Here is a 20501-nt window from a genome sequence, read left to right as displayed (position 1 = left end):
ATACCAATGAGAGAAACAAAAAAAAAAAAAACAGGCAGGATGGAAAGACAGAAGAGGAGTGGGACAGACAGCCTTGGAGATGGAAGGCACAATGACAGTGACAAAAGCAGACACTTAATACCTGCAAACAAAACACACAGGAAGCATGTGACCCACCACTGTTGCAAGTCACGTGCTTTAAGATTAACACGACTACATTCCCCTTCCTCCCTCTTCCTCCCCACTCCCTCTCCTCGCTTCCCCTCCTCTGGCCCTCCTCTTCCTCTTACCTGGCGGGGGCAGGGTTTGTCCGGGCAGGGCGGCTTGGCCGGGAGCGGGCCCGGGCAGCGAGAGCAGGCCCTGCCGCTGCATGTTGAGCAGGTGCTGCTGCTGCTGGAGCTGCTGCATCTGCAGGAGCTGCTGCTGGAAGACAAGCTGCTGGGCGGCCAGCTGCTGCTGCTGCTGCTGTTGCTATAGAGAGGAGGAGGAGGAAGAGAGGAGCAAGAGAGGAGTGGAGAGGAGAGGAGGGGAGGGAAAATTACAGACGAATTAACAACTGAGAGAGTGGGAGAGGAGAGAGGAGACGGAGCCGTGTTTTTGCTGTGTGTGGAGAGTCTGCACTCACTCGCCTCTGCCGTGACCTTAGCTATACCTCTCTGCCTGTTCTTCTGTGTCTCTGCACGCTCTCGCTCTCTGCCTGTGCTCACTTAGTCTTCCCTCCTGTTTTTTTTTTTGGGCTGTACCACAGTGTTGTTGCCTTCTCCTCTTTGTGTGTGTTCACATCTGTGAGCACACACACACACACACACACACACACACACACACACACAAACAAGACACAAAGCTGTGCTGATATACCAGCTCTCAAGCCCGTCAGTGTATGTGCCTTTTGATTGTGTATGATACTAAGCCTCGGGTATAATCCCCCCCCCCCCCCCCCCCCTTCGACCAGCCCTGATAGTTAATTGTCTCGCCTTCACTGATGGTCTGTTACAGCTTATGTGGCCAGAGGGAGCTGGCAGAATGAGAGATTTACAGCATCACACGCGTGTGGATGCATAGACACAAGTGCAAACACACACATATGCACGCACATGCACACGCCCCCCTCCTTCCACCCCCACTCTCTGCTCTCCTCGCTGCCTCACAGAGTTGTTTATCGCTGGGCCAGACAGGCAATTGCGTAAGCCCTGTGCAAAACAACAACAAAAACAACAACAAAATGGAAAACATCAAACTCAGTCGCCATAGTAAAACAAGTCAGAGAGGGAGCCAGTTTTCTGGAGAGACAAAAGCTTTGAATCTGAAAACTCAGGTAATAATTGGCTAGAAGTGCACACTGTTAGATTTGATGGAATATATTCAGTCTTTCTAGTCTAGTCTAGTCACGTGTTTCTGTGTGTTTATATCATGGTGGACCTGGAAAAGCATGGAGGTGGAGGTGGAGGGACGGGGGAGGAGGGGAGCAAAACTTGTGATGCGCTCACTGGAAAACAGGCTGCATAATGGAGTGATGGAGAAAAGCAGTTTGCCCCCCCCCCCCCGCCTCGAGAGAAATAAGGGAGCAATTTCTATTCCATATTTGATGGCAGGGTCCCCTGAAAAACTCTATTCACAAATCCAAACAGAAACAAAGCCGCGGGGAGGTCAGCCCTACTTCCTGTAGGGGCAGCATAATGGGCTGCTTGAGGAGACACTGAGAGGTGCAACACACAGAGAGAGAGACACACAGAAAGACATTGTGTTTATGTGACGCCTTTTTACTGATCAATTTAGCTGCTTCAACACATACAGTACTGCCTGGATGTGGCCCTGGACTGCCTCTCAGGGTTCGGCGCCGTGTGACGCTCCCAACAACACAAATGTGGCTGAGGCTGTCACGCTCATCTCCTCCTCACTGATAGCCAGAAAGAACGATGTCTGTCGACCGGCTGCCTGTCACCGTGATTTATGAGCGTCGTACGCTGTAACTTTAGAGGTGGTGCATGTGTTTGTGCGTGTTTGTACGCCTGCGGTAACAGTTCATTAACGGGTTGGACGCAGGACCCCTTTGTCTCTGGTCTCCTTTCTATAAATCAGTGAGTGTGTGAGTATGTGTGAGTGCATAGTGTGTGCGAACATCACTTGAAACAGTTCATTAGTGGTGTGTGTGTTTGTGAGTTCGTCTACTCAGTAATAACAAATTAACAAGTTGATTTTGTTCAATTACAAAACAAGGAATGTGTCATCTGAAGTGAACACCAAAGGAAGTGTTTGCTCATGGCTGACAAAATGAGAATGGATTCACAGACTTCGATTCAAACATTACAATCAAATATTCCCACGTTTCTAATTATATAAGACGGTGGTTCTCAACCTTTTTGCGTCAAGGACCCCCTACACTGATACATATTGGGTCACGGATCCCTATTTGATAAGATTTGGCTGCAGGGACCTCCATCTGACAAAATTTTGGTTGTTAGATATGACAGATGACCAGAAGTTCATAGTTTAGTGTAGAGATAACAGTCGAGGAAGTGAAACCTATGATCAGAATAGTTACTCGTATGAAACCTAGAGCCCTGATGCACCAAGCTGATGGTCAGCCGCCAGTCAATGTTGGGCTGTTGGTGAGTGTCTGTAGCCATAGTTTTTGCGGTGTGTCCTGCACCATTGGCACTAGTCGGCCCTTGTTGGCCTTTTTTTCATCTGATTCAGCATGTTTAGCAAAATCAGGCTGTGCTGTTACCGCGCTAACTGGCTAACCAGCGTCTTAAACCGGTCTTCTGGTGTCCCTTTTGGAATGATGAATACAAACTACCGCCACTTGCTGCCATGGAGAGTTATTTCCTCTTGCACAGGTGCAGAATGTACATGCTAGTCGGTCATTAGCTGTAGTCCATATTCAGGTGCAACTTTTTGACTGAGACACAGGCAATGCAACAGATAGCCTTTGTCGCCACTTGATCTTTGATGTCAGTTTGGTGAGTCTGGGCCTTTACTCACATTGGGCTCACTTCTACAGTGGATCCCTGGTTGAAAACCTCTAATCCAAGAGTTTTAGTGTCCTTTTTTAATCACAAAAATTATCAGTGTCATTGTGGTGAACCTACCTCTTTAGCCTGCTTGCCAGGGTGCTGCTGCTGGAGAAGCTGCAGATGAAGCTGCTCCTGTTGTTTCTTATAAAACTCCTGCAGGTGTTGCTGTGTGCACACACAACACACGCACACACACACACACACACACACACACACACACACACAGAATGAGAATGAGTAAATCCATATTTGCCTAAGTACAAATCTCTAAACTGTATCATATACAGTCACAGAAACAATAACATTAAATGAATCACAGACGATGTCATAATGCTGTGGTATTTATAAGCTACGAAACAGCACTGCTCCCAAATTTATAATGATTTATTGTAAATGTTTTCCATCATAAAACTCAGACTGTATGCCATTGTGGGGATATACAACTATACGATTTGATTTACTTGCAAAAACCCTCAAAGTCAATCCCTTACAATTAACTAGTCATTTAGTCTTTGGCCTGCACTTCTTCAGCTCCAGCTGGACTTCACATGTTGGTTATGCACAAACTGTTGCACATTATAAATACATTTTCTACTGCTTTTGGCATTTGTATCCTAGCTGTCTTTCGCAGTCCTCTCCATATGGACTTTTAATAGTCCCACAGTTCTGTAGGGGGCAACCATTCATCATATTAACGACGCATTTGGCTGCCAGAGTGCACTGGCTTCCTTTGGAGTGGCTGAAATAAACAGAGTAAAGCCTCTCAGGAACAGGTTCGCTACACTGAACTGATTCCTTTAACACACATGCTTTGACAGCTATTTAGACAATGATTTCACTTTTATTTCTTATAACCTTCAGATGGCTTTTGGCCCTGACAGAGAAGTCCATGAAGTCGGCCAGTGGAATGCATGGTCCACTTCTTTGCTAACTGCCATTGAAATATCCACATGATTTTACAGACACTAATATTGAGCCCTTGGAGAATGTTTCATAACTCCTGCTGTAGTCACTTAATCAACATAAATCCACAATATAACTTGACTCTGTGCTGACTGACGACAGGTTCTGACTCTGCGATTGCTGTTGAGTCAGGATTATGGGTGCTAAATGTCCTGTATGACAGGTTCCATTCAAAATGATAAACTTTCCTATTAAAGATATACATCACCCACAAAATGATCATTTGTCTTTCAATAACTCACCCCCTGTTGTGTTGAATTCAACAAGAAAACGCTGTTTTTCTTGTAAGCCTCAATGGTGAATGAAGAATCCAAAAAATGGTGAACATTCCTTATCAATTTAAGTCATTCGGGACACATTTAACAACAGCAAAACTGTAGCAGAACATAAGTTCACAAACTCTCACAAAAGTCATGTAGTATAATCCAAGTCTCATTTATCCAGTCTCTAAAACGTTACAATATAAAACACTTTCTCCTATGGGTAGTGCTCCCTGAGTGTGCCTGAGCATGACCGTGCGTATGAGCTCTGTTCGAGTAGACTTCAAACGCATATGTGTGCTCATGCACGCCACTTGGCCGTGCATTCAAGTGTTTGTACTGACGTGTTTTAAATTGGAACGTTTTGGCGAAAATGCATGTGTTTGGGAAGTACTGAGCATACAACTAGATAAATGAGGATTATACAGCACAAGTTCATGTGAGGGTTTGTACATAAATGTTTTGATTTAGTCTTGCTGTTGTTACACGCTGACACCGTTTACTTCAGTCCATGAAGAATGTTCGCCTTTTTGGATTCCCTGTTAACTGTAAAAGGCATGTGAGAGAAACTAAGTTTTTACAGTTCTTTAAGGATTACAAGGTCAGTCTTCATGCACTACATCACCCCCCACATGACAATTTGTATACCTATTACTCACCCATGTTACATTGAATGCGTAAGGAAAACTTTGTTTTTCCTGCATGCCTCCACTGTGAACGAAGAATCCAAAAACAGAGACAATTCTTGAACTGAAGTCACAGGGCTCCAATTTAACAGCAGTAAAACTGGATTAAAACATCTGTTTACAAAGTCTCACACAACTTCTGAAGTATAAGCCAAGTCTTATTTATCCAGTCATATGCTGTCATTTTTGACATAACAGCGAAGGCACACTACTCGTTGGTGACTGTTCATGCAGAAGAGTTTTTAATAATAATGTTTTAGAGACACCGTATGATTGGGAAGTACTGAGCATATGACTGGATAAATGAGATTTGGATTAAACTGCACCGGCTGTGTGAGAGCTTTTAAACTGATGTTTGCTACAGGTTTGCTGTTGTTGGACGTGGACCCTTATGTCTTAACTTTATCAAGAATTTTCTATATTTTTGGATTCTTTGTTTTCCTGAGGAGGCATGCAATAAATAAAAAAAAAAGTTATCTTCATGCCATTAATGTAACTCAATGTAAGTAAGTGATATACAAATAGCCATTTGGGAGGAGAAGTACTCCTTTAAGATTGACCATGTAATCCTTATAGTACTGTACAAAAAATATGCAAGCTGAAAATGTTACGTGTAAAATTATAAGTGCCTTTAGTTGCTGTGAAAAAGCCAGTGCAAAGGCACGCCATAGTACTGAAACCAAATCCAGAGTCTGAGAGCTCTTAATGAAGAGGAATAATCAGAATGACTGACATTCTTAATTAAACAATTCTCCTTCCCTTAATCAAATCTATGAATGAGAAATGCATTTAAACTCTGACACGAGACTGTGCCGAGTGTGTGCTTTCTCGAGCTGATTCCAAATATTACATCATCCATCACCTATCATTCAGCTCCTGGTGCTCAACCCGACTGTGCCCTACTCTCTCAGTCCCTGATGGATGCTTGTCAGGGAATTGAACCAGCGACACACTAGAGACGGTTAATTAGAGGTGATGTGAACGAGTGCGTCAATTTCAGATTCCTCTTGGTAAGCGTGTCAAGGACACAGGGCTGTGGTGAGCTGGCATGGGCGACCGGTGGCTGCGATAAACCGGAGCAGAGGAGTGACTCAGGGTTGTGTGGGGATATAAGTGTATGCTTGCACACACACCAGACACCAATGCCAAATGAGGCTGTTTTAAGATTAAAATAAAGATTTAACTAAGTAAAAGTTTGATTGTAGTTTGTGGTTAGCACTGTATATGGGCTTTAAAGTAGAAATATTGGTAATCATGTATACTCCTGTGTGTCTGTGTGCATCTACACCTACTGCTGATAGGGCACGTCCTGCATTCAGTTGTGCGTGTGTTCACATGAGCCAGAGTGTTTGCCCCTAAATGTTTGTCTAAGGGTGCATGCATGTTTAGCGTGAATGTGTGTGTACCTGCTGCAGCATTACAGCCTGCTGCTGCTGGAGCAGGGCCTGGAGCTGCTGGGGGGAGAGCACCTGCTGCTGAAGGATCTGCTGCATCTGTTGTGGCGTGATCACCTGGGGACTCATCATGGCCACTGACACTGGAACCTGGATGGGTAGGAAAGTGAGAAAAAGTGGGATGAGGAACAGGTGCAAAGGACAGGTATAAGATATAAAGTGGGTGAGAAAATTAGGAGAGGAGGGTAAACAATAAAAGCGCAGGTGTGAAGTGGACAGAGGGAGGAGTAAAAAAGGAGAGAATTGGAAGAAAATAGAGCACTAGAGACGTGCGTCAGGCCCACTGGCATGGATCTACTGGGAGTGTGGTAATTGGTGACTGAGAGGTAGGGAGAGCAGGCCTCCCATGGCCGTGACGCTTGGCAGCCTAGAGGAGATGCTGAAGGACAGATGGGTGCTGTGCCTTTGTGTTGCTCATCTTATTTTGCTCTGCCTCCACCCCGCTGGGAGAAGTACGAGATTTAAATAGACGTAGACCTTAATTAGCAGGACCCTTGAACTCGCCCACTTTAGCGTGCCTATCAGTGCTCCTATTGTGAAACAGCGTGAAAATGCACAGCTCTAAAGTTGATTAAAACTATAGTGATGAAGTGGACATATCTGCGTGATGAGGGGGGTCGTGGCTTGAGGGGGTTGAGCGATAATTTATGTTGAAGGGGAGGGAAATATGGAATAAAAAGGACAAACTTGCTTTGTCTGGGGGCCACTTTCACAAAATGACAGGAGACAAGTTGCCAGGTAAACAAACGTTAATATTATTTTTTGGTATCAATGATGAATTAATTGCCTGTTTACAGTTTTTTGATGTTTGCTGTCCTCACTCGACTTTGCCAAGAGGCAAATCCAGTTGCACCAGCACAACATAGCCAGTTAAAGCAGCCCTGCACAGGTCAGGTGTAAACAGGGGTGTTTTCATGTCTCTTTTATACATTCTAGTACCTTATTTGAATTTATTTCAAATCTATTTTCATTGTGAATTACAATAAAGTTGGTGCGCTACTTGGCATCCTATTGCAGGTCAGAGTTGACCCAGGGTCAGTATGTATCAGTGTAGCGTTGTCTCGTGTGTGCGTGTAGTGTTTCTTTACTAGATTCCTGCTGCAGTGAACAAGTTTAATATTGTCATAAAAGCAGCCAAAGGCACATTTGTTCCCTGCTCTCTGCCGGCATGCCATTTTGAAAAATGTATGTCATTTTGCGGAGATAATCATTAAAATACGAGCTGTCAAACTGCAGTGGAAGAACTTCACCAAAACAAAACAAAGATACATATCCTGTATTTCCACCAAATTCTTCTAAGGCGGCAGCGCGAGCGACTTCTGAGGCGGCAGATCAATAGACAAAGGATACGTTTCTCTCCGGTCTTTGATTGTGTGCACACATCCTAACAGGGGAGTGTGGGCCAACAGTCATATTATTGAGTTTCAGCTCCTCGTGGCTGCTTAAAAATTGAACAACTTTTCTAGTGAAAAGAATGTTAAATTTTGTTGACTTTGCGGCAGTATTATGGAAAATGGAATCAACATGGGTGAATGATTTAGTATGCAACACGCTGCAACAACACAGCAGCTCACCAGTTGATTCTCCTTGAGTGAATACACACACACACACACACACACACACACACACACACACACACACACACGCTTCACTAGATTGATTGAAGGGACTGAAATCACCTCTTCCTCTATATGACCTTTAAAATGTAATTCAATCAGCTTCTAGCACAACAATGTACTAATGTAACCTTTTTTAGGTCTGGATGCTGCGTCTTGTCAATGGTGATTCTTGGAAAACAAGCTTTAAAACACAATTAAAATATCAACATGTAGCTGCACCTTCACTGACTCTAATTGCGACAGTGTTTGGCAGAGAGCTGCTATGACAGTAGCTAGCCTATATGGTGTGTCAAGGGGCCAATAAGACATCCCTGTCCTCATCGCCAGCTAATCAAGCTGCCTTGATTACTTTCCATGCATGTCTCTCCTCCCTCCCTCCTTCCCTCTCTTCCTCTCTCTCTCTCTCTGTCAGGCCTTGACACGTCCTTGTTTAGCTCTCCTCTCCTCGACGCCTACCCCCCACCCCAGGTTTTCCCCCCTCTTTGATTAGCCAAGACATTTGCATGGTCACTACACATTTTTCATTTTAGAAGTCATTATGCATTAGTGGCTCCTGATCGCCCGCCTTGACTAATCCTGATGAACTGAAAATCACAGCTGAAGGTCAACTTTCAGCCGGCCCCGCTGCACATTCATATTCATATTCAAACAAATCCTGCCTCCATTGTTCATTAGGGTCTTAGAGAGAAGGGACTCCATCTAAGGTGGAAGAGGTGGAGGAGGAGGAGGTGGAGGAGGAGGTGGATGTTGTGGTACATCTCTTTTCTTCTCTGGACTCCTCTATGCAAGAGTGCCAAAAGAAAATGCATTCACAATAAGCGAGGTGCCGAACAAAAGCCGTCAAAAGTTGCAAATTAAACAGTCCGTGTGTAATTATGCAAATGCTGTGCTTACACCTTCAATGTTATTAACCCTTAAAGGTACATTTGCTAGGTAAGTAATTACCCCCGCAGTCACTCCTGGTTTTGTGTTGGATGCCGCGACAATGGGACGAGTGCGGCTGAGAAACAACATGAGTGATGCACTCATTAAGACTATTAATTGGATGCTAGCACAAAGATGTTTTGGTTCACAAAAGAGATGCAGGCTTAGACATGTAGGATTTAGAGCAAATATATGCGCATGCATACGTAAAGTGGAATTAAATCTAAATTCTGCATTGTGCTTCAAACTGTTTCTTCATTGTGAAAGTGGTTAAATAAAAGTATTCATAGACAGATACCTGTAAATGAATAATGCAGGATTTCAGCAACAATGACTTAAACTAAACAAGACTCCAACAAAGAAGATCAGAAAAAAAACAGCAAACAACCAGGTTAGGAAATTGGGAAGTACCTTTTACACTTTCATTAGCTTTTTTTTTTTTTTTTTTGAGATGTAATGGGTGATAATCATCTTCATTTCACTGGTGCTCCAAACAAAAAGAGGGGAAGGAAACAGGAGAAAAGGCACGAGGAAGAAAGAGAGGGGAGAAAAGGCACTGGCCCACGTCCATTGTGAAGTGCAGCACAATGCTAATTCCAGCATTTAACTGCATGCTTTTCTGCTTGACGTATCAGAGGCTCCGAGATGAAAGCAGATAAGTAATTGCTCTCCTGGTTCTTATTCTTCACTGACAACCCATAAATTTAATTTTACACACACGTTCATTTACATTTTCGAGTATATGACATGATAATTGCAGGAATATAACACCTCCATTTTGCAGGATACTGCACGAGGGCTTGATTGACGTGAGCGGTGAATTGAAAGGAACAGGAGGCTGAATTGCCTCTCCTAGAAATGATTTTGCCACGAAGGGATAAAATTAATGAGCATTTACTAGACGATGGCGGTGGCGTAAACATCCACGCAGACTCTCTCTTGTAGAAGAGGAGCCATGATATCCAATTGGGGCTGTGCCTTTGCTGCTTTGTAATCCAAAAGGATGTATTTCCGACACTAGTGGACAAAAAAATATTAATGGGATTTATTAAATCGTTTGAAATTAGCTGTAGCTGATGTGGCCACTGGGGGCCTTAATAACAGAAAAGGTGCTTCTCCTGTTTTTAATAAGGCACATTTGGATGGAAAAGAGTAGTTTGCAAATTACTTCTGAACAAGTCATTTAAATATAACCCCTGCTTTGCTAACATTTGCAGAAAATGTGCTTGTTTTTAACTGCACTCACCATTTGAACCCTTATTTGTTTATGTGCCTTAAAGAGAACGCTGTTGACACGAACTTTGAAGCCATATGGTTTGCCCTCAGAAGTTGGAGAGCAAAACAAAGGACCTTTAAATTGGCTCCTGATGTGAAAACACTGGTGGGGCCCTCACCAGAACAAGCACATCATTACAGCACTCTTGTCACAGCCGCAGCCTGTAACCAGCCTGTCCAATGCCTCGCGAAAGGTCAAGTTCTTCCAGGGAGAGCTCAGGTATCTCTTCCAGGCAAAGCCAGCACCCCAAGTCTCTCATTATGTTTGATTTAACTGGGCATTCTGGCATTAAATACACAACACCACACCTCCACTGTGTGCCGCTCACTGGCTGGCTCTGCCTCCAACTATCTGGACCAATGCGCTTCCAGCAATTACACCCACTCCACTTTGTGGTGCTTTATCTTTGCAGCAGTGAGTTTTTATGAGTGAACTCAAATTACCTAAAGCAGGAGATAAGTGCTGTATCGGAGTTCAAACTTAAACAATTAAAGTCCAGCGGAGAGGAATTCCTTTTATTCGATTTCCTTCCATACAATTCACTTAGCAGTAATAAGCAGGGGGGAGCTGGTGATTAGATGTCGGCCATAAACATCGCGGGGGCGATGAACGCGGGGCGGTTATCAACGACAGAGGTTGTTCCTGTAGAACTGGACAGGGGACTGAGCTGCGCTAGAGACTCTGCTTAAGATAACTGCGATGAGAAATGGAAGGGTCCTGGTCGGTAATTACTGTGGATCCTTGGCGGGGAGAGTCACTGCTAATTAAGCCACTAGCTTCATTTTACACACAGGAAGAGAGAGAAAGACATCGAGGAAAAGAGACGGGAGAAACCCCTCCACTCACCCTCGCCACTATTTCATCTCAATCTCCTGAGCATCCCAGGGGGGCCCAAACTCAGACCCCCCTCTTAGCTTGTGGACTTCTGACCTCTCAACTCCCTTTCAGCCGACACTGCTCATTTACTAGCCAATTACTACCAAATATGGCCACAGGATTATTGATAGCTGGGACTCTCCACTCGAGGACCACCAAGGCTCACAGGGTAGCTGGCCTGGTGAGTGCCTCGCTGCGAAGTTCAAGTGTGTGGTCTGCAAGATGTGTGTTTACTATGTAAAACCGCATAGGAGCCACGCACACTCAAAACGCATGTCGTGTTTTCAGCTTAGGGAGATCAATATTGTAGATTGTCAGGACTGAAGCTAAGTAGATTACTGAATGTTTTCCTAAATCAATTTCCATAGCAGTTTGGCAGTGGTGCATTGGAAGTGCAATTTATCATAACATAAAGACCCATCATGCAAAAGCCTCTCATAAAAAAGCCCGAGGAGATTGGGATGGGCTTAGCACAATTTCCATATTGATTTATCTCTACATGCAGATAGTCATTGATTAAGCCTCTCGAATGTAGTGCACGACGCTGAGGCTGTGTGACATTGCTTGTGCACATTGTTTGTGTCATTATCAGTACAAATTGTTACACCTTTATCATTAAACTGGCACAATTCACTCCCGACTGATTCCTCCCTGCAGGTGCACATATTTCAAGAGTAAATGGGAGCGACAGATAGAGGGGGAGAGAATTAAAAAAGAAAGTGCAAAGAGAGGAGAGTGCTGAAATAGAAAGAATGCGAGAGAGAGCACAAGTGAGTGCAAGAGAGAGAGGGGGGACACACACACACTTCCCTCTGATGTTGCAGGTAATATGGCCTCCACTGGATCAGCCTCTTCATCAGTGACACACAGTAAATTACAAGTGCTTCAAGCAGCTCAGTGAATTATAGTTCATCACTTGGAAAGGCTTTCCCCCCTCACCACCGGGGCCCAGGCGTATCAGATCTGCCGGTTAGGATCCAATTAACACCCTGGCCAGAATCATCTGATTGCATGTGTAAGGGCTGGTATAACTCGTTTATTGCACCCATGTATCTTCTGTCACAAGGTAAATTTGTTGCTGCTACATCAAAGGTCTGAGCTACTTTTTTTTTTTTTTTTATCCTTCCCTCCCTCTCACTTTCTCTTGATCCCCCAAACTCAGCTACCTCGCCTTGGGGTTGCATTTCAACTTCTTTTGCATCACAATGATGAACCTGCTCTGTCCTCGCAATTTAGCAATCTTGTCCTGTAGGTGTTGTAAATGCAGGGGGAGAAAAAGGTGGGGTGGGAGATGGGGAGGGGGAAAAAAATCTTGTTTTCTGGTTACAAAAGCAGTAACCAAGGGTGTTTGACTTAAAATGTGCTGACGTTTTTTTTTTTTTTCTCCTTCTCTCTCAGAGTCAACAGAAGTTTTCCTCATGAATAACATAATATTTTCCCCCTCTCTTTTTTTCCCCTTCACAGTGATAATTTCTCTCTATTTTCAGATCCAACCAGAGGGGATGCTGTGGAAAGATATATTCATAAATGTAAATGTGAACTACCATCCTTTAGCCACGCACGCTGGAATCAGCTAACCTATACTCAAAGTCTAGCATCACAGCCCTTTTCCCTGCATCTGTTCGAGCGTCTGTGTTCCGGATGAAAGCCAATAAGCAGATGAGCTCTGCTATCGAGGTGATATTGGCTCAGTGGGAAGAACGCCTGGACCTGACCTTTAAAAAGTGTGACACATTCTGGGATGGCCCAGTGCCCACAACCAATCTGAAACCTGGGCTGGAAGCTAGAGAATTCACAGAAAACAGCTAAACCAACATCACTCCCAGATCCATAAAACATTAAATATTTTCATTCATAGTTAGAGCAGAGCATTGCACAGATGGGACTCGGGTTATTAGTCCTGTAAAAATGTATTCACAGCTTGATAGTGTGAAAGGGGCAGAGCAGCAGTTGCAACACTCGCCCGTGGTAAGAATTGGATGTTAACTATCGGGAGGAGGGGGTACCTTCACACTGTCAAGCCCCCATCTAACACACTCACGACATAGAGTTAGGGGGTCATTCTAACTGACATATAGAGATGGTGGCTGTGTCACCGTGGGGTGACATGTTAGGATGAGACACGGTAAGATAGGAGGTTGTGTTTGGCACCGTCACAGCTCATTGTGTGAGATTTCTACTCCAAACATGGAGCACAAAATCTGCCCACCCACCAGGTGTTCCTCATCAATAATGATCAATAGACGCACTAACAAACAAGACTTGCACAAAGTCACTCTTGGCAATGTAAAAACTTTAAGCAACTGTCACTGTGCCTGTGTTTGTGTATGAGAGCAGGCTGTGTGCGAGATGCATTATGTACGTGCGTGCGCGAGCGAAACAACTGTCAGATTCATAGGCCACTGTAATCCTCTCCGCCTCTCCTTGTCCGCGTTTCTTTATTTGTATTCCAAATGTCAGTGTATAAATGCCTTTCAGAGGGGGGATATTGCCACAGAGAGGAGGAGAGCGAGGGGAAAGAGAGGAGCAGAGGAGACGAGAGGGTGTTGTGTGCCTTGGGAGAGCCGTGTAAGCAGCATGGCGGAGGCAGGGGGGATTTACAGGGAGAAATAGGTGTTTATTGAGTGCTCCCGTGGGCTTACTGTGTAATAATAGACCTGTCACATTACGCAAATGTGGAGAAGCAGCTTGTGTGTGTGTTTGTATGTGTGTTTGTGGGACTGTTTTTTCTCTTTTTTTTGTACATGTTGTGTGTGTGCGTGCGTGCCAATGCCAGTGCTGCCTGCCTCCGCATCATCAACTCCTGAGAAGCAGCGATGAACGAGCGGATAGAATTAGTCAGGCGAGAGCCTTTAGCCGCTAATACGCGTAATTAAAACTGCAAGCTGAGGCACTTAGATGCTTGTGTACTAAATAATTTACATGCCATGATCTATGGATCATTTCCCGCTCTTAAATACCAAAGATGGGAGAACAAGAGGGAAAAAGACTGGCAGAGGATTTATCAGTATCTCCACCATAAGCAGGATGTCATGCTAATATTAATCCCTTTCCCACTTTCTGCTGTGCTAATCATACAAGGGGATCAATCCGCCTGATTCCTCCGGTGGAAAACATGCAGCTTGATTGCCATTGACTCTTATCAAGGCGTGAAGCTAATAAAATATTGCACTATAGCACCCAGTGTGGCCTCATAATCCAGGTAAATAATGCAGCTTTATTGTGTAAACTCCCTTAAGACAAGAATATAAAAAAAATATCTGGTACTGAAAAGAGGGAGGAAATAGAACAATAGCAAAACAAGGCTTTTTAATCAAGTCAGAGTTTCTATTGCTTCATACTGATATTTGCACAATGGAGTATTACAGCTAAAATGTCATTTGAAATGAGTGGATTCAAGGGCACACAGCAGCATATTCCCACTGTAGAAATGATCTTGAAAGCAGAATGCACTGAGCCCTGTTTGTGTATCAGTTGGCAGTGCCTCTGCTATGACGCTCTGCATGGAGACTTTTTTGGAACAAAGAGGTGAGGACGTTAATAAAGGCTGGATCAACAGATGGATTAGTTGGGAGCTGAGGACAGGCCGATCGGCAGGCCCCTCTGATTCATATTGATTCATATCGCCAACGCCGAGGCAAGGATGGAGTAAGCAAATGTAAATATTCAATATTTACCATCTGCTGGTGTTATTAGAGGAAGGGGCTTGGACATGGGCTGACGGTTATCAAGCACCCGCACTGCTCTCGTTCAATATTGTTCCTCCTGCCATGTATGTATTGTACTTGGTGACTATGCAGGCATTTGTAGATCAGGATCCCATTTGTTTGAATCGATTCACTTTGGCATACAGAACCTCAAACAGACGACGCGCAATGGACCCTAACAATAAACTAGAGAGCTTTTATTTAATTCTTTTTCCCCCGCAGCTAAATAAGACACAAAATATACATTAAAAATACATACATGTTTGTAATTCTGATGCCTTTATGTGTGAATATGCTGATAATATTAACACTCTTGATGAGGTTGAGTTCAATTATTTAAATGCAAAAGCATGACTGAGTCTTTGCCAACCTTATCTCTTCGCCAGTACGTAATTAGGTACACAGGGGTGTGACTCCAATTGAAGGTGTCGCCATTGTTAGACTCTGTGAAAATATCAACGGGTGAGGTTAACGCCAATTTCCCTGACATTAATGAAATGCACAGAGCCCCTAATGAGGTAAACCATTGCTCCTTGATAGTACTTATTAGCCGAGTGGAGGGCACAAACTCCCACACTTCAATTTCAAACGGCTAAAAATAAATTAAATAAAAAAATACTAATAATAAAAACATGGAGCAGATGTCAAGGGGCCTTACATAATTTGAGGAAGGAAAAACCAACTAACTGTCTTGTTGACTTAAACGAGCTGAATGAGAAAAACTCTCTAGTGTGAGAGAAATCTTAACGCTGGAAAGAAAGAATTGCAGGCAATGTGTTAATGTGTGTGTGTGTGTGTGTGTGTGTGTGTATGTGTGTACAAGTGTGACCTTTTTCAAATCGCTGACAACAGAAATAGACAGCTCTATGAATCAATAAGGCAAATTAGTTGTGAAGAATGGAAATGACAGGCAGTTAAAATTAGCTGCCTTTGTAACCCACTAGTCAAGCTGACATGTCTTTCACATAACTAACCAACCTCTGGGTGTTCCGTGTCAACAGGATTAACGTTATAGAAGTGTAGAAAAGCATCCAGATCAAAGAATGTGTCATGCAACCTTTAGATATACTTATGTTAAGGATGCACTGATTTATCCCCCGAACATCGGTATCTCCCGATATTCTCCTTGTTGACTGCCATCGGCAAATAACCAATGGCAGTATAGCCAAGTATTTCCACTGTGTCCCATCAATTTTGCGCAGGCTAAAAAGCAGAGTTCGGAACCAACAGCGCCTTGTCGTCCCGAGACGACAGAAAACGTGTTTGGGATGAACCCCAGGATACCTTCTGAGAAGAAAACATACAGGAAACTCACTATTGTCATGTAGTAGGACGCACCGTATGGTTTCCCCGATAAGGCTACATCGTAAACGACAAATTTGTGTTGAAATCAGCAGGAGGAGAGCTAGTTAACGTTAGCCGTTAGCAGCCGGTGGCCATATCTACAAGCTAACGGAAGTTGCACTGAGTTACATTATGATGCGTTCAAGCTCTATTCAGTAAGATATAGTGTTGGGCGAAGTTATAATGTTGTGTTGATGTGTACGAATAAATTCTTGTTAAATGTCATTCTTGGTGAGAAACTTGAACGAAAAGAGAGAAATAGAGAAATCGATATCAGAGAGGGGATTATGATGTACTTTATATCATGAAAAGGCTTCTGAAACAGATATTTTTGTTTAAAGAAAAGATGTTTTTCATGTGAAAGACGGTTATTTTGACGGTTGTCACAAATTTGTATGATTGACTTTGTGCTCATTGAACGATTAAACGAAAGTGTAGTGAAAGGCTTACTTTTAACAGTTCAGTTATTTTTTATAATGAAGGTTTATTTGTTTCCATGGCATAAAAGGAGGTATAAATAACGACAGAAACAATAAGCAACAAACACGTTGGTATCCGCTATCAGCCAAAGTGTTTAAACATCAGTATCAGCTCTATCATTCAGTGCATCCCTACTTAACGTATTAATTATTGTCCAGTTTGCTCAACAATACACAAATTGTGTACAGATGTAACTTTGCTGTCTGAGATCTGTCTCTGTTGTGTTTTGCTTGTGTCTATGTGACGCTTAGCTTCCTGGGGACCGGCTTGTCCGGCTTTAGGATTCCAATGGCAGGTCCGAGGATTGCGTCGGCAAATCAAACACACTTGTGGAACAGAGGAAATCTTCTTTTCGGAAGGAGCATGTATTATGGATGGACTTAAGAGATTAGACGGAGAGCTGCTTTACCTGCAGTGGACGCTGCTTGTCCTGGCTCTTTGGAGATTTCAGGCCACTGCCTGGCTGCTGCAAGAGTAATTGCCTCGCTGCTTGTAGGGCCTGGGAAGAAAAGGAACACAAGACAAAAGAAAGTGTGAAAAAAAGAAAGAGAGAAAGAAAGAAAGATGGGGAGGAGGGAGGGGAAGAGGGACTGAAAATAAACTATTAGACTTCCTGAAGCTGGCAGCAGAGATAATTCACATTTCCAGGGACAAAACCTTGTCAAATATCACCTGGTGTTTTCCGCAACAAATTCTGACGTGGTTAACACTACGTTGGAGATGTGTTTTAGTAACGATTCACAGAGCTGTGATCAAGGATAAATACAGTTTGTCTAGAGCACCCCTGAAGAAGAGTGTGGAGGGGGTGGCGGGCTGGGAAAAAAAAGACAGAGCGTCAGTAGAATTGACCTGTCTAGTGTGTGCTCAACTGAAATACCCACTTCTCTCGGCAAATTACCACCACATTTGCATATTCATAATATCAATTTGAAGTAGAGGCAGCACCATGTGAAGTGTCCCTGGGAGCTGTAATTAAAGTTGACAAAATCAACATCAGATTACATTTAGAGTGAATTAACTAGCAGCACAGGTTTCACACTATGCATTAAGGGTGCTTATGAGCAGTGGATGGGTGATACGTGGATGGAACGATGGACAGGTAGATGGAGAAAGAGAGACCTTTCCCTGCCTGATGAAATTAGCTTGCTGCTGTTTACACATGGCAAGAAAAAAAATGGAGAAAAAATCTTGTAATTTGTAAACTGTAAAATTTGTCAACAACGCTGTTTGATATGTTTGCCAGACATGGAGATGATAAGAATCAGAGAGGCTGGGATGTGGCGTAATTTATTTCTCTAGGGTTTGATGGGATTACAGATCCCCTCCCGCCCGGCTGTGTGTACTGAATGTGTGTGTGACGAGCGAGCTCCGGCTTCACAGGTACAGTGGCAGCTGGGCTAGCAGCTTCACTCCAATTCTTCAAGAGCAGATGGATGAAAGAGTCTGGCAGAAAAGAACATTGTGCACAGCTGCTACTACTGCTGCTGCTGCTCCATACAGCCTTGTATTCTTCAGGCCCACGAGCATCAAGTGGGAGAGGAGGAGGAAGAGGAAAAAAAACCCACGCATGCACACACACACACACACACACACACACACACACACACACACACACACACACACACACACAACACAACAACTTCACAGGTGTTTCTGTTTTTTTGATGAAAAAAGAAGAGGACGAGTAGGAGGAGAAGCAAGAAATGAGAAAAAAATAAATAAAACTCAGATGGAGAGTGACACTTCCTCAGGAATCAGGGGTGCTCATTTTATTTTCTGGTGCTTGCCAGTATCCATGACAACAGCTGCCTTGACAGGGCGTGCATATGGCGCAGCTCTGCCAGCTGGTGGGAACAATGTTTGAACTAGTACATTGAGATCCTGAGCAAACAAGAGGAGAAGACGGGAGAGAGAGAGGCAGTAAAAAAATGAGAAGGAAGAGGAAAAAAAAGTTGCCATGTCTTAACCCCTCGGGGAACGCAGCCATCTCCTGATCAATTATGAAAAGACAGAGGTGGGGGGGATGCTTGAAGAGGTGGTGGTGGTGGTGCTGGTGGGGGGGGGGGTCTGTCTGTCTGGGTGCTCATGAGGAGCCAGGCTTTCTGAACTAAAGTAAACAAACACATTACACTGGCACTGAGTCCTAACTGCATTGATCTGTCTCCTTGGTAAGAGGATCCTAGTCGCCACCGGTTTATGTGTGTGTGAGTGTGTGTGTGTGTGTGTGTGTGTGTGTGTGTGATGTGACATCTGTAAGCTGAGCTGTGGCCTTCCTTCAGAAGACACACACACACACACACACACACACACACACACATATAAAAAGTTGCCTGTAGTAAAATACACATCAACACCTGCACACACACAGCCACATGACGCTTTGTTTCTTGTGTGCTTTTTCAAAACGGACGGGAAACCAAACACTGCTTGACTCCTGCTTCCTTTTACTGAAGGCAAAAGACAAAACAAATTCCTTGAATGCAGCCAATCACTGCGCTAATTAAAACACGGGGCCTAATTAATCTCACCATGATTGGTGAATCAAAGTAATTATAAGGTTTAGTGAGTCCTGCACACAGTAGTTAGAGGGAAGGCTGCGTGATGAGTGCAACCCGAGGTAGCTGTCAGCGGGAAATGTTTATCCGCCAGTGAATCAATAATGACTCGCTGTGTTATATCCAAAGTCAAGGGAGCCACTCGATATATAACACGCAGTCAAGAGTACAAAGAAAGAGATGTTTTTAACTGAACTTCCAATATCCATGCCAGGTAAATATCGAGGGAGGTGCGGGTATGAGAGGTGACGCGCAGGGGTGAAGCAGAGAGATCAACTGCACCCAGCTTATTAGAAAAGAAGTCTGCTCAGACTGCATAAAGAGGACTCCTCCAAACATAACACAGACCTTATCAACAGCGGCCAAACTTTTCCAGAGTGGTTTGTCGTGCCTCAAAACTGCCTGTCACCTCTTCCGTGGAAGTGGGGTTAGCCATTTTTCTGAGAGTCTGGCGGTGTGCAAGGTAAGAGAGAGAATAATAATAATAAAAAGTCCTGTCCGCTCACTTACACTGGCTCTGAGTATTCAGCCATTACAGTAAAAAGCACCAATTTGTGCCACCCACTTCCCACTCTACAGAGATGGCAAGCTGGAGCTCATCTCGAAGCACAAAAAGCACAAAATGCCAAGAAAAGTCATCAAAAGTTTGCTGAAGAGCTGCCGGAGCGGACAAAAACACAGACGAGTGCGGGCGCACCGTCTATTTAACCTGGGTTGCTATGCAAGGAAAAATGACATCCCCAGTCTGATTAATGCACACATTGTATAAACAGCACAATGTGACACATTCTTCAGAATGAGAGAGCGAGCCAGACAGAGAGAACGCGCGAGAGAGAGGGAGGAAGAGAAAAAAAAAAGAGCCTGGGCCCTGCTATATAAATAACAAGGCACTCAGAGGCATATTTGATGTTGATATCCATCACTGAGGTTGGAAAGGAGGAAAAAAATAAGAGGAGGGAAAATAACACACAGAGCAACCGAGACCGCGACACGGGGATCCTTATGAAAATAAGATTCAGCCCAAATGGATCTGGTGTAATTGGTTTCAGATAGTGAGGTCAGGAGAAAGGCGATACAGGCAACTATTATGCGAAACGGACTGAGAAACAAGAATGTTTACACAGGCATTCCTCCGCTACATTAATAGGCATGCAGAGATCACTGGAGAGGGAGAAAAGGAGAGAGTGAGAGGAGACTGACAGAGAGGGGAAGAGGAAAAAAAACATATCAGCCGTCCATTCATCCCTCCCTCCCACTATCCTCCACTCTCACAGCTCCCAGTGTTTAGACTCACACAGAACAGGGTAATAAGGAACACCTATCACAATGCACCTTTGTAAGGAGCATGCAAAGATCTTAAA

General features: G+C 43.9%; 1 protein-coding gene across 5 annotated transcripts in view; it reads right to left on the bottom strand.

The window, feature by feature from the left end:
- foxp2 (forkhead box P2) overlaps positions 1–20501 on the bottom strand; it is a 139819-nt gene that overhangs the window by 32779 nt on the left and 86539 nt on the right. For all 5 annotated transcript variants that reach the window (XM_049566430.1, XM_049566429.1, XM_049566432.1 and 2 more), the window contains 4 exons: positions 16995–17084; positions 6312–6449; positions 3072–3161; positions 270–450 (listed from right to left, as the gene is read on the bottom strand). In XM_049566430.1, the coding sequence (XP_049422387.1) occupies positions 270–450; positions 3072–3161; positions 6312–6449; positions 16995–17084 (499 nt within the window). The remainder of the gene's footprint in view (positions 1–269; positions 451–3071; positions 3162–6311; positions 6450–16994; positions 17085–20501) is intronic.

The sequence above is a fragment of the Epinephelus fuscoguttatus genome, linkage group LG22 (genome assembly GCF_011397635.1).
Source record: "Epinephelus fuscoguttatus linkage group LG22, E.fuscoguttatus.final_Chr_v1".
Lineage (NCBI taxonomy): Eukaryota > Metazoa > Chordata > Actinopteri > Perciformes > Serranidae > Epinephelus > Epinephelus fuscoguttatus.
This window is presented reverse-complemented; position numbering and strand designations above follow the sequence as displayed.